Below are 14,714 nucleotides of genomic sequence, written 5' to 3'. Positions count from 1 at the left end.
ACCCACCTTGTTGCGGCGCAACAATTCGTATCCCTCCGAAAGCCAATTCACCACGCTATTCCTAATGACCGTGACAAGATTGTCAAGGGGCAAGTTGGTGCTGAAAGGAATGTACGTAAACGGCAGGCGCTGAAGGACAAGGCCTTGCAGCACTGTAATACCCTTGAGCCGAACGCATGGTGGGACCGTTTAGAGAATAAGATCATTCCTTCCCTTGAGCACATCTGCTATCTCACCAAAATCTCGCAGAGCGACTGTGTTCGCCCCGATCAGTTTGTTCTTGCCCTGGCAGGGCTCTTCCTTCACTTCCACGAGTTTGGCTCTCGGTCGACAGCTGAAGAGCATTCTTTAGGAAAGCGCATGTGTGCACGGATTGAAAAACGGTAGAAGGAACTTGATCAGGCCGTGTTCCTGCTCACGCTCATTCTGAACCCGTTCCAGCTCCTAAGCCGCTTTGGTCCCAAAGCCAATATTAATATCTTTGAGCTGTCAACAATGCTCACCACGGTATATCCTATAATTCAATCGACTTGTCTTTCTGATATCATTCTCAGCTCTATAAACGAATGTGCTCACGGCCACCCACGACTCCACGAACAGAGGAAGAAGAGACGGCATTCAACGCACAGCTCAATCGTGAAGCCCAAGAGATAAACACGGCATTTATTGCATTGCTGAGTGGCACAGGTGAATTCCGGAGCTGGCGGGAGGACGAATCACACCGGAAATCATATATTGAGCTCCATGTAAGCTTCATTTGCCAAAATACCATTTGTTCTCACTCTGAATGATGCAGGGCGAGAATCCGATTCCCTTTTATGAGATGCTGCAGACAAGCGAGCGTCTCAAACATTTCACAAAGTTTGCGTTAAAACTTCTTACCCTTATAGTTCATCAGGCTGGCCTTGAGCGCTGGTTTTCAGATTTCTCGAACAAGAAAAATAAGAAGCGGAACCGTCTGGGTCTAGTAAAGATGGCAAAGCAGTCAAAGGTATGTTTCTACTCCCAGATTTCGTGTTCTCACTATTAGCGACTGAAAATAGGTCACTCGAAGTATCCGAGAAGACCAACGTGCCAATGGTCTCCTAGATGAGCGTGGCGGCCGAAAAAACCACCGTGAAACTGCTAAGTTACTCAAGGTTCCTCGGTATGCGGAAGCACTTCTGAGTGATACTGATGTGAGCGACGATGAAGCAGGGAAACAGTCGGTCTTGATCAAGTCTAACGCTGCTTGGAAGCGGCAGATTCGTGAATGGCAGGAAGAGATACGTGAACTTGATGAACTTGATTCACCCAGCTCAGCACCTGAGGATGAGAGCATGCCTGAGCCACGTCCAGCTCGGCGTAAGCGTGGCTTCCTACCAGCAACACTCAGAAAATTGTTTGCTGGCGGTGCACCAAAACCAATCACAATGGAGCAGGTCAAGCAACGTGCACGTAATTTGACAACAGAGGGGCGATTGATGGAGCTTTTGCAAGCTGAGTGGAGTGGAGAAGAGCTGGATGATGGTGCTCAGGAGGGATCTGGTGATGACTATGAGTAGATTGCAGCACTTCGTTACTCTAAAACAATTTTTCCTTTTTTGTAAATAAGCCTTAATTACCCCATATTTTGACCCCCCTTATTAAGCCTTATATTCATTATAAGGGCTTGGTGCTGGTGGGGGGTCTTAATAAGGCCCTTATGTACAACACTGTCTAACACGGTGTCCTTGCTATTAGACGCGTCAAAAACACCCTCATCCTCAGCCAGAACTGTTGCCACTCAGCCTGATCCACCCTCCATGGCACTGACTGTATTGCAGGCCAAACCGACCCTTGCCACTATTCCACAATCCCTACAGGCGTCGATAAACAACCCCATCATGCAGCTGTCAATTCTTGAGCCCCCACAGACCAATCCTGCCCGACCCTCCCACTGTGCACCTGCCACAACAGGGCCTGTTTGCTTCAGGTTTGAGTGGGACAAGGTGCACAGGTACCCGATCCAGTTTGAAAATGAGGCCTATTTCCAGACATGGCAGAAGCAGCACCAAGCCACCGAGAAGGTCGAGTTCTTTTGCAATGAGGATCGGGATTGTGAGGTGTTGGATCAGCCTTCGTTGACACATTGGATGCTTCGCTACGTGCACAATGGGTCAGGGAATAGAGTCCGGCCATAAGAGAAGAGGTTCCTGGAGCGCCACGAGAAAACCTTTCTGAAACTACTCCCCGGTAGCTGCCCTCCCAAAATCGTCATCAAAACATACCCGAATATGAAGAAGCTGCTTGCTAGAGCATTTGCATGAGACTGGCCCTGCGAACATCAAGTTTATGTTGTTGTCAAAAGGAATCAAGTCCGAGATCCGAGAGAAAATGGCTGCTGGTGTGAAGCTGTTGGAAATCGTGCATTGCTGGGTGGTAATTTCAAGGCAATTTTGACAGATCTATTCGTCGCAGTTCCGTCAGCTGCACGGTGTCTCGCAAAAAGACGTAGAGGCGGGTAAGATTTTAGCAACACAGCGAGACCAGCTGGTTACAATGGCCAATATCAATGCCATTGCACGCCAGGAGAAGCACAAGGGCATTCGGCTTGATAGATCGGATGATACATCGGTCTTGTTACATGTCCAACGTCAAGGCGGGGCACCATGTCTTCTTGAAGTCAAAATGCAACCAGGCGCCGGAGGAGTCAAGTCTTTCAGAAGACATGTTTGTGCCGATCCTGCGGACAAAATATCAGCGTCAATGCTGGCATCGTTGGGGCCACAACCGTCTTGCCTTCATTGACGCCACCCACAACACCACAGGTTATGAGGGCCTCTTGTTGTTTACCATCGTGGTCCGTGACGACTGGGGGCATGGCTTTCCTTGCACTTTCATGATTTCATCAAATGCAACCCAGGTTACCATCAAATATTTTGCTGGTTGTGTGTTGTCATGGTCACCAAGAGTATAAGACTTTTCTCTACAAACTTAAGTAAGGCACGCAAGAATCCTGACAAGTGGCGGGGGTCACGTTATCGATTTCCATATCGAGAAGCTTTCCCATCACAGGACACTGCTTAATTTTGGCAATCGAACATCAACGTGGACAATAGCCTCTTCCACCAGCAGATTCTGCGACCCGGACTCCCTCAAGCCAGCACCAAGCCCATTGCTTGCTACAGCCGACACAGCATCCCAGCTGCCTCTGCTAACAGTGGCATTAGCCACTGCAGGTCTAACCATCCTCACATTCTCTGCCACTCCTGCCAACCACGTCCCATCGCCTGCCGTTGTCTCCACTTTTGACCCATCCACTCGCTACGGCCTGGCCTTTGATCAGATCAATGGTTATTCAATATTGTTTGAGTCTATTAGCCACTTTGAGGCATGGTTGTTGGAACAACGCCAAATGCGATGTGTGGAGTTTCGCTGGTGGCTGGTAGAAGCATGTCAGATGCTGCACTCCAGCGGTGATAGCTCGTACAGACCACCTACACCTGTGCACGCGATGGTGACTCCTGCGCCACAGAATGTGAGCGGAAGCACCTGGAAATCAAACCCAAAGACTTCAAGAAAGAGTTAGTTGGAGGCTATTGTGCCCTGATAACAATGAAGACCTACCCCAGGACTGACTGTGTGCTCGTCAAACCTGCCATATATGACCTTGTCGAAGGAGGTTAGGAAGAAGATTGAAAGACGACTGATTGATGGCGAGTTCACAAAGGCCATTGTGAGTGTTCCTTAGTCTTGATAGAGCCAAAGCTGATGCCTAGTAGTACAAGAGTATCAAGAGCAACAAGCTGCAGTCAATAACGGTCGGCCGTCTTAGCACAGTGAACCGAGACCAGCAAGTCAAGATGCGGGATATTGCTCGAATTGCTGCCAAGATCAAGGCTGAGGGGTATCGTTTGCATCCAAACAACAACCAATCTGTGGTGGAGCATACCAAGCGGCTCCGCGAAGCAGGCCACTTTGTGTTTCTTAAGACTTGTCAGAGTATACAGCTTAAAATGGATTTAATACTATTTGCTCAGGATGGGTGAACCACAGGCACTAAACAGCTGGTGTGATGTGACAGGGGGTGGAGACACCCATGGTGATGGGAACAGTCATAGCCTGTGGGTTAAACCCATACAGGGGAACCTCTTAGGTTAGATGTCAGGGGGGGGGGTATTTAACCCTAAGAGGTTTAGGGGGGGTGGTAGCCTGAGGTGAATATTGAATCAAGGGGGGCTATAAAATTGCACCATCTGTAAGACCTCAGGCTATAAGTCATTCCTTGTGCTGTCATATAAGGTTGGTGTAACATTTTGTAATTGGTATAATACTATTGATGACAATTTTACATATAGCCCCATACTTCTAGATATTGTCAGGTTTACTTAGACAATAACATGTGACACTGGTATATGATATCTAAGGGTTTGTTATATACATCTATGTTATACTATACATATTGATAATCAAAGGTGTTACACATATCCAGGCATAACATACACCACCAAAGTGCCTGCAGATGTGATCTAGCTGGACATTCCAGCTGGTTCCAGATAGTCCTCTATCTGGCTCTAGGTGGCTTTCACCTAATTTCCAGCAGATTTGCACAGCTAGAAATTTCAGCTGGAATCTAGGTGGCATGTTCTTAGCACTCTTGTCATAGAGGTTTATCACCCTAACAAATGTTGTGGAAGGTTCTGTACAAAATTTCTCAGCTCACTTTAGGGCTGGCTAGATGAGGAAGTTGATTGAATATCTCAAATTAGGGATCAATAGTCCTGGTGAAATGTGCAACGGACAGCGGGAGGAGCAGATCAAATGATCTCACTCCCATATCAGCAAAAATTTACAAGTCATACCACTTTTCTCTTTCTCCTCTCCCTTCAATCTCCCCTTCACCTGCTTCCTCTTCCGCACAGCTGCAACTGTGAGCCTATGCTGTTTCAGTGGGCGACTGACTAACCATTGTGCCGCAGAGTAACATCCAGAACACCTGGGGCTTCATGTGCGGCTGCAAGTTCTGCACGCAGAGCCTGGGCTGTGGAATGGCATGCACTCAAGAAGGACTTTGATAAGGGCTCCAAGGCAGGTTTCAAGCTCGACTACACCGGCGACTGTGTGCGCTTCTCCGAGGAGGCCACGCTCATTGCGCTTGCCCATGGTTGTTGCAGCCATTGTTGCTGTTGACCACATTCTGCACAAGAGTGGCGAGCATCAAGCTCTCTGTTCTGGCTGACCTTCTAAGCACAGGTTGCGCCAGCCCTAGCTATCCCGGTCCTGAAACCACCATGCCCTCTTCTTCACCTCCCGCTACATCTTTTACCCCACCCACGACCTCCACTGCACCACCTGCAGAATCATGGCACCACCCGCTACTTCTTCTGCACCCACAGAGTCCACTCCCCCCCTCCTGCTGCATCCGCACGCCTGCTGTCAACCGAAATCCAGTTTCTGCACCAACCCCCAGCAACAATGCTGTCACAAACGTGAAGGGACCAATAGTGTGCTCAACAATAGCAATGCAGAGGCTGTGCCAGTAGGTTGGGACAATGTTGTAATAGTACTTGTACAGAGTAAACCTGTATTTAAATTACTCGCTGCAATAACATACTAGTAAATTGTGACACTTTCTGCCCTACTGCATGTACATGATTATATACATTACAGCAGGTAAGCTACAAGGCAGCTACCTGGGTCTCCTGCTGGTTTCGAGACACTCTAGATCCAGCGTGGACCCATTTGCGTCCAAACATGGATGACAGATGGAATTGATCATGGATCTTGCTGGGTGTCACATGTGTCCGCCGAGAATTCCCCAGCTATGCCGCAGCTGGGAAATCATCTCTTAAGAAGGAAATTTTTACCATTTAATAGCAGAATCATCAGAGAATGGCATACCTTGTCACAAATCAAAGTTGTGTATTTTGACTATATAAAAAAGTTTCATTAAGTGACTGATAGTAGTAGCTTAATAGAGGTGTTACATACTAACCTATCACTAGCTGATCTCCCATGCATACAATATGGTGTGAAGAATATATCTTGTAGAGGGACTCTATGCTTCCTACTCTTATTCTATTAGGGAGCTCTCACTTCTCAAAGAATTATTATGGGATTAGAGTGATAGGATATATTATATATATATGTATATATCATAATCTCACGATATATGTGATCAAATCAGAAGATCTCAAGCCCAGGTCACTGTTTACTCGCCAGTATACTTAGCAATCATTCAAATTGATACAGAATTGGTGAAGACATAGATTCTATGCCCAAAGAAGGCCTATCTACTCACCCAACACTCCAATTATATAAGATATCTGGTTAGACACCTTAATTAAATCATCCCTGATCATTACTCAGAGTGGACATAGCAACACAGTAACAACACATTATGCATTAGGGTCTTCACGACAGGCCACCGAGAAGGATGGAATACAACCATTGTCACCAAAAGCCTCGAACAGACCAAGTGGGCACTTTGCTCACCCTGAGGAGGAGGGGACAAGTGGCAGGGGCGGTGACGAGGGCGGAACGGACTTGTACTCCAAGCCTGAGTCAGCGTCAAACCTGGCAATCTTGTCCGGTTGATCCCGTAGAGAGTTTCTTCTGCTGTAAGGGCAACCCCGGAGGCCTGAGATCAAGGTCCTAGCAGGGGAGGATCCAAAGCGTGAACATTGGTAAGCGAATACAAATGAAGCTGACCTAGCAGGGGAGGATCCAAAGAGAAGAAACTCTGAGGGTCCGCCTGCTAGGTAGCTGACTATATACTGCTTGTCCGTAGCTGCCGCTGTCGGGCACAGAAGGCTTGGGCGGCGTCGCAGGCGAGGTCCCAGGGCGACCGTCGGGAGGGCGTTGACGGATCGGTGATTGTGCGGGCGAGATGGAGGGCCGGACCGGAGTCGGAACCGGAGTCGGACCGGAATCGGGCGCGTCTCCGGGCCGAAAGGGAGGTTCCCCTGACAGAACCCAAGAGAAACAACACTGTCAACAAGCTGTGGGAGCACCAATATAGCACAGCAGGCTCTATCCCGTCCAATATCCCGGTTGCTTATCGTTGTGCTCAAGTTTGAGGACCCCCATCCACGGTTGTCCCACGTCCAAAATTATATTCTGCAGTTTCAATATAATGTTGGGATGAGGTGGCTGGGCTTGTTGGAATCGCACCAGCAGCGCCCCCTGTCCTCGTGAGAAAGACGGGTTTGTGAGCAGTGCATTATGTTGCGAATAAATGAATTGCAAGGGGAGAAATGCAAAATCCCAGGCCAAAAAGTCGTACGATGGTGTGCTCTGGACCAAGCAAATTCCTGTTGGTCAAGGCAAGGACCTTTGTTCGGGCCGTGCGAGATATATAGATACATCATGAGCAGGAAAGAAAGGAGGAAGGGATCTACACGGATATATACGTACATACAGACACAGATAGTAGGGAGAAGGTACACAGGAGATCCACAGAATCCGCAGAGGGGCGAGAGAAGGAAGGGGAGATAATACCGGAGAGGACTCGTGTATGAGTGTTTTGTTTTTGTTTGTTTTTGTTTGTCAAAGAGGAAAGGGCGGCGCGCTACCCGTCCTCGTACGCACCATAGCCATACCCGTGGCCGTGCCCCCACCCCGAGGACGGCCCCGCGCCACCGCCCGCGCCGCCGTCCCAGCTGCGCGTCTGCAGCCCCAGCGGCGGCGGCGGGCGGTACCACCCGGACGTGCGCACCGGCGGCGGCGGGGGCGACAGCTGCGGCGCGGGGCTCTGGGCTGCAGCTGCAACCTGCGACACTGGCACGGCGGCCGGGGTCGCAGCGCCCGCCCCGCCGCCGCCGGCCCACCCCGCGAGCGTCGAGAAGCGCGATATCGCGGGGCTCGTGCCCCCGCTCCCGCTGGCCGGGGGCCGCGCGGCGTACGCGTACGGCGGGGACGCGTACGGCGAGGGCGGCGGCGACAGCGCGCGCACGGGCGACGGCGCGCGGGTGTACTCCTATAAACACATACGGGTCAGCAGAGAACGGAAGGGCAGGCGCGCCGCGCACCGCGAACGCACTGACTCCGCGGTCCGCCCACGCGCTTTCTCCGGGCGAGAGCGGGCTGTTGCTCGTAGTCGCGCTACTCGGGCTGGCGGCGTAGAGATCCTCGCCGCGCGTCTGCGTCCACCACGCCTGCGCGCGCGGGCAGGCCGGCGTACTCCGCGCTCGCGAAGCCCGGGTGCGGGTGCGCGTGGCCGTCCTGCGCCGGCGGGGCGGGGGCGGGGGCGTAGAGCGGCCCGAGCGGGAGGGACACCGTGTCCCTCCGCGCGTGGCCGTGGCCTGGGACGTATCCCGCGGCCGGGCCCGCGGCGGGGAGGTACCGCGGGCGGTGCTGCGGGTGGTGCTGGAACCCTCCTTGATGCGGGAACGCGTCGCTCTCCGCCTGTGGAGGCTGCGGCTCCACATACGCCGGCGGCGCGACGTACACCCCCGGGCCCTCCACGCCCGGCCCCGGCCCAAACACAGGGGCGGGGGCAGGCCCGGCGACCGGCGCCAGCGGGGACAGCGGCGCGGGCCACATCCCGACCCGGCCGTTCGCCGGCGCGCTCAGCGAGCGCTTGTACAGCTGCGTCAGCGGGGGCAGCATCAGCCCGCTCCCCCCTGCCCCGCCCGCACCTCCGCCCGCACCTACCGGGCTCGCACCCGCCGGGCTCGCACCCGCCGGGCTCGCACCCGCCTGCGCAGGCACCGGCGACGCATACGCAGCCCCCGCCACGGGCGAGGCGTCCGCCGAAGCGGACATCAGGCGGTGCTGCGGCGGCGACAGGCCCAGGAACGGCGACGCGAGCGGACTCGGGGTGGGCGGCGGGTGCGGCAGCGGGGACCCAGATGCAGACGCCGACAGCGAGAGCGACAGGGACAGCGACGGCGCGTGCCGCTGGCGCTGGCGCTTCGCCGTGCGCTCGCCCGACAGCGCGCGGCCCGGCTTAGCGTCGCCGTCGGGGGAGGCCTCGGGCGCAGTTGCGCGCTCCTTCCCCTTGCCCGTCGCGGGCACCTCCTCGCTCGGCTCGCGCGCCTTGCCCTTGCCCTTCCCCGCCGCGCGCCCCCGCGCCGGCCGCCGCCCGCGCGTCACCTCGCCCTCCTCCTCCCTTTCCCTCTCCCGCTCCTTTTCCCCATCCTTCTCCCGGTCCGGCGTCGCCCCGCCGTCCTTGATCCGGCCCTTCCTTCGCCCCTTCGGGTTCCCACCGCCACCGGCCGGCGAACTAATATTGCTCGCGCTTCCATTCTGCATCAGCGGGGTTAGCGCGCGGCCACACTACACGACACGACAACACAGAGCAGAGAACTCAGAGAACAAGCGGAGGGCCGCGAAAGGGAATGCGCACGCGACAGGGGGCACGCAGGGTAGAGAAAAACACGAACAAGGGAGAGAAGCAGGGAAGTGAGGATGTAGGACACGCGCCAGGCCGGGCCGCCAGCGAAAGCAACACGCCACACATGCGGCCGCCGCGTGGCCCGTGTGTTTCCTCCCGCAGGAAACCACCGTGCCCCGGAGAAGATCGGAAAGTGGACAATGAAAAGAAGCGGAAAAGGGAAGAAGCAGGCCACGCGCGACGCGGGGAAACTCGGGGCTTGTTTCCCCGCGCAAGCACAACGCGGACGAAATAGGCGAACGACGACGGCCCCGGGTTTCCCCGCACACGCACACGCGGACCAAACAGGGGTGTGGACAAAAAAAAAAAGAGCGAAAACACACCTTGCCGTTCCCGGGCCTGAACCGCCAATCAGGGTACCGCCTCCTGTGCTCCGCCTGCGCCGCGCGGGCCTTGTCCTCCCAGCGCGCGCGCTCCTCGGGGGGTAGGTCGCGCCAGCGGCGGCCGATGAGCTTGCTGAGCGAGCTGCTGCCCCCGCCCTGCGCGGCGGCGAGCGCGGCGTGCGCGGCCTGGCTGCGGATGAAGCTCGAGCGGAAGAGGATGAACGCGTTCGGCGGGCGCGGGATGTGCGCCGCAGCGTGCTTGGTCGGTGTGGGCGTGTCGGCGGGGAAGACGGCGCTGGAGGCGGGCGCGAAGGCGAAGGGCGGCGCGGCGAAGGCGACGGCGGAGAAGTCGAGCGCGGACATCATCGACGCCTGCGACGGCGCGGGGGGCTCCACCAGCGGGGGCATGTCCGTGTCTGTGGGGGTCAGGGGGGTCAGCGTGTGTGGGCGACGGAAAAGAAGGGGCCACACACCGTCCGCGTCGTCGTCCGCCGCTGTGTGCTCTGTAGGCGCCCCCTCCGCGCGCGCGTCCTCCTCGTCCGCGATGAACGTGTACAGAAACGTGTGCCCGCGAATCGGCGGCATCGCATTCTCTCTCCTGTCCTCTTTTCGCTCTCTCTCTCAGTATCTGCGCGCTATCCCCCTCGTCTTCTCTTCTCTCGTGCGCGTCGCTCGTTGCGCACCGCTGCGTTCGCCGGGTGTCGACGGGTCGCGGGAGGGAAGGGAAGAGGGAAAGGAGGCAGCACGCGTGACGCAGCCGCACGCCGCACGCCGCACGCCGGACGCGTGGCGTCTGACGTGGGAGCGCCCGCGTCCCGATATGGGCGCCCGCTATTGTGTCCCGACACACCGGTACCGCGTCACGTAACGCCCTGATCGCCGGGCCCCGGCGCCCTCCTCGGGTCCCGCAGGGTTCTATTCAGCCTGCCCGGCCGGCGCAGGGTTGGCTGCAGGAACGCCGCGTGTGGGACCTCGCACCACCCCCGAACAGCGCCGCCTGCCACCAACACGTACGCCATCCGAACCATCATTCCCTAATCCGGGCCTCCCATTGTCCCCGCGCCGCGTGCTTCCCCGCGGGCGTGCATGCGTGGACGCACCCGGCGACAGCCGTGGGCGTGGGTGCGTGTGCGTCATGCACACGCACACGCAACGTGGCGCTATGACTCGACACGCATATCCAAAACCCCAAAGTCCCGTGGGGGACGCCGGGCCTAACCACTACAAGCACAGAATTCCTGAATGATAATGATCAAAACCAGCAAAATCCTGCCATACCTTTGCAAACAGATAAATAATGTTAGCTGTGAAACTTCCCATCCCAAGATTAATATTCCAGGATAAGCAGTCCATATTTCACCAGATCATAAAGAACACCCATACAAACTCCTTTTAATCATACCTTGATATATCCACCCTGGGCCGCTTGAACAGAACTAAGTATTTAAGCCTTCAGCGCAGAACAAAGTTCCAGTTACTAGTATCTTTGCATTCTACAAGCATCCTAATTTAGCAGGCTTTCCTCCATGAGGAGAACATCCCTTTTCATCTTATCACCTCCAGCGCTGCCCACCCACTTCATTAGCTGTCTCACTGCTGCCACAGTGGCCTTCTGGATGATCCCCTAGGACCTTGTACATGTTCTGGGGCAGGCATGCTACCTGGCACAATAAGTAATATATCAAAAGTGCAGTACACAGCAGCTCCCAGAAATCTGACGTGCAGGTGCAGCACCTTTGCTTCAATTCCAGAGAGAGGGTGGTCGCCAGCCAGCATAGAGCTGTTAACTGGCAGTAGGAGTCGTGTTACCAACTCTGCAGGTTAACGCAAAGCTCAACTAGATCAACCATGTACTCATGGACCCATCCTGCTAACGCCCGTTAACCTGACCAGGCATATACAGGTGTTTTTTAAAAAAAAGATCCCTTGTAATTAGCATCTTAACATTTTTAAAAAACATTAGTAATTTACAAGTTTTCCCCTCATTTTAATAAAACCCACCACACTGTCAAACTCTGTATCTTTCTTGGCACCTTGGCATCAACATTTTTTTATCTTTTTTGGCCTTTCCCCTACTCAGTATTTTCTTTATGCTTAAGGAATTTTCCACATGTCAGGTCTGGGGCCTTGTAGCTACCACACTGCCCACCCTATGGCCTTTCAACTTGTTAAACCTCTTTTTGATCTCTCATTTCCCTATATAAAACCCGCCTTTTAGCAAGGGCACTACATTAGAGACATTTTTAAAAAAACATTAACTCTAGTAATGAGAAGGCTTGGTTTTAAAAAAATGTGAGGGCAACCCTGGAGACTCCGACGAAAGCCTAGCAGGGGAGGATCCCAAGAGAAGAAACTCTAAGCTGCTAGGGCGCCAGCTATATACTGGTCGTCGCCAACTATATACTGGTCGTCCGTAACTGCCGACATAGAGCGCAGAAGGCCTGAGCGGCGTCGCAGGCTCTGTCCCAAGGTGATCGTTGGGAGGGTCTTGACGGATCGGTGATTGTGCGGGTGAAGGAGGCCGTGGACAATGGTCGGGGTGGGTCGGAGCGTCCGAGGGGGGCGCCGGTCGGATGCGCCTCGGATGCGTTTGGAGGGTCCGAAGGAGGCCGAAGCGGGGGTTCCCCTGTCAAAAAACCCCGTGTACAGGTAGCCCGACACCCTCCAACCACATTTGAATAGTAAAATCTACTACTGAATCATGTATCCATTGCTAATAAGCAGGAGGAGTAGGACATACAAGCTCCAGGTGGCAACTACCTGCCCAAAATAGCGCCATATCAAATCTTGGTATACAGCTTTTAATGCCTCCAATACTATTCAACCATAAATATCCAGCAATTCCTATTCTTCTTACAATGGACATAGGTCTTTCTGTGATCAGCTATACCCAGGCAAATATCAAGCAGATATCTGTTATTGGAGACATGGTATCACCTCCACGTAAGTTATTAAGAGATTAAAGTGATAGGATATATAACCTGTATATATAACACCTAAAATTCTGGTAAGCTCAATGAGTACTTGGGTCTAGGCTAGACACCAGGTCGGGTAAACCGGGTCTGGGCATCGGGTCTGTGGTCAGGGGTACCCAGCCGTACCCGGACCTGATCAGGGTATACTCATGAGTCGGAAGGCTCAGTATGCTGCCATGTATGCATGGAATCTAAATAGTGAGCCAGGATTCTCTCTGTTTGAGAAATATGGCCAATGTCCGGACAATACGGGAGTGATGTCAAAAGAATTGATTCATATCACCGTCGTAAGCGCCTGCCAGCGGTCTTCTTCATTCCCTCATCTCCTCAATCCTGTTGCCCCTCCAACTACACCCTATGCTTTGTAAAGCGCAAGATATTGTTCCTGGCAGCCGTAGGGGCTAGCAGGAACCACAACAGTCACGGAAAACAACTTAAAAGCCCAGGCTCTCGTGCTCGCAGACACGCTATCATGCCTTCCCTAGGCACGCGAGCGGCAAGTGTCGCCTCAAAGGCTTCAAACTCCATATCCAAGGCCGCTAAAACACTCCACAAGAAGGCTACCAGCATCATACAGTCCGTTTCCGGTGCGCTCTATTCATGGTAATACAGTCAGGGCATTCACACTTCTGAAGGTAGCGACAAGTCTCGACAGTCCCGCGGTACTCAATCTGTTGGGTCTGGCGGTGGGAAAGACCCTGAGGAACAAAAGGAGCCAAATAGTACGTGCTGACTTGCAAATCGACTACATTCTCATGGTATTCTAGTGGCAAAATGGACGTCCAGAATCTACTCGTTTTTTGCAGCCGATGTGAAGCTTCTGGTGGAGACCAATGGTCGCACTTATCAGGAATTTCGTTGCGCGGCTCGGCGCTGTAAGAGTAAAGGTGTGCTTCTTCATCTTCCCTCTATCTACCTGGCTCAAACTCCCTGCGCCTCTAGGCTTTCACGGTGTCAAGCGGTACCAAACGAAGACAAACGGCGAACCTTCTAGTGACCGCTCCTCCACGTCTAATCTCAAGAAGCATGCTGTTTCATGCTGGGGCAAAGTAATTGTCAATGAGCGGCTTCACGGTACCAAGGCTTCCGGGCGCAGAGACGGCAATATCTTTTCTGAATTTGCAAGAGCTAGTCAACGCCCAGTTGGTGTCTCTCACCGCACACATACAAATCCCGAGTTCCGGTAAGTCATTAGCGTTGAATATTGACTTCATTTTGCTGACAACTTAAATACTAGTTGCCATATCATTTGTTGGCTTGCGGAAGCCGCTCGGCCGTTCAGAATGATCGAAGACTGTAAGGGCAACCCCAGAGGCCTGAGATCAAGGTCTAGCAGGGGAGGATCCAAAGCGTGAACATTGGTAAGCAAATACAAATGAAGCTGACCTAGCAGGGGAGGATCCAAAGAGAAGAAACTCTAAGGGTCCCCCTTCTAGGGAGCTGACTATATACTATACTGCTTGTCCGTAGCTGCCGCTGTCGGGCACAGAAGGCTTGGGCGGCGTCGCAGGCAAGGTCCCAGGGCGACCGTTGGGAGGGCGTTGACGGATCGGTGATTGTGCGGGCGAGATGGAGGGCCGGACCGGAGACGGAACCGGAGACGGAAACGGAGTCGGACCGGAATCGGAGGCATCTCCGAGGGGCCGAAAGGGAGGTTCCCCTGACATCACCCCCCCCTTTGAATGCGGCGTCCCGGCGCATAGTTCGAAAGGGCAAGGAGTCGAAGGTCGCTGAGGCAATGTGCCGTGGTTTACCCGGGTACCTCCGATAGAAGTCCGCAATCTTGTCTGGCGCAAAGACACGGTCGAACCGAACCCACGAGTCGTGTGAAGCATCATAGCCTTTCCACCTGACGAAATAGTTAAGACGCTTATACCTTATCCTGGCATCCAAGATTTCCTCGACTTCCCATTCGGGGACTCCGTCCTCTAGCTCGGGGGGCGGTTCGTCGTAGCTGGGTCGTCCGTCAAAGGGGTCGTCTTGGGCGAGCTCAAGCTTGACGACAGGGAAAACCGGGTGGAGCTTCGAGTAACGCGGAGGGAGGTCGAGCTTGTAGGC

The 14,714-nt window shown here is 54.1% G+C and overlaps 1 protein-coding gene across 1 annotated transcript; it reads right to left on the bottom strand.

The window, feature by feature from the left end:
• Positions 1–7,531: 7,531 nt before the first annotated feature.
• On the bottom strand, positions 7,532–10,266 carry MIND_01240800 (HMG box domain-containing protein; the record flags this gene model as incomplete). Its single annotated transcript, XM_037368897.1, has 5 exons — positions 7,532–7,939; positions 7,992–8,073; positions 8,144–9,210; positions 9,682–10,097; positions 10,155–10,266. The coding sequence occupies 5 exons, from the start codon at positions 10,264–10,266 to the stop codon at positions 7,532–7,534; spliced, it is 2,085 nt and encodes a 694-aa protein (XP_037214865.1).
• Positions 10,267–14,714: the final 4,448 nt, after the last annotated feature.

The sequence above is a fragment of the Mycena indigotica genome (genome assembly GCF_014461135.1).
Source record: "Mycena indigotica strain 171206Taipei chromosome Unknown Mind.scaff0012, whole genome shotgun sequence".
Taxonomy (NCBI): Eukaryota; Fungi; Basidiomycota; class Agaricomycetes; order Agaricales; family Mycenaceae; genus Mycena; species Mycena indigotica.
This window is presented reverse-complemented; position numbering and strand designations above follow the sequence as displayed.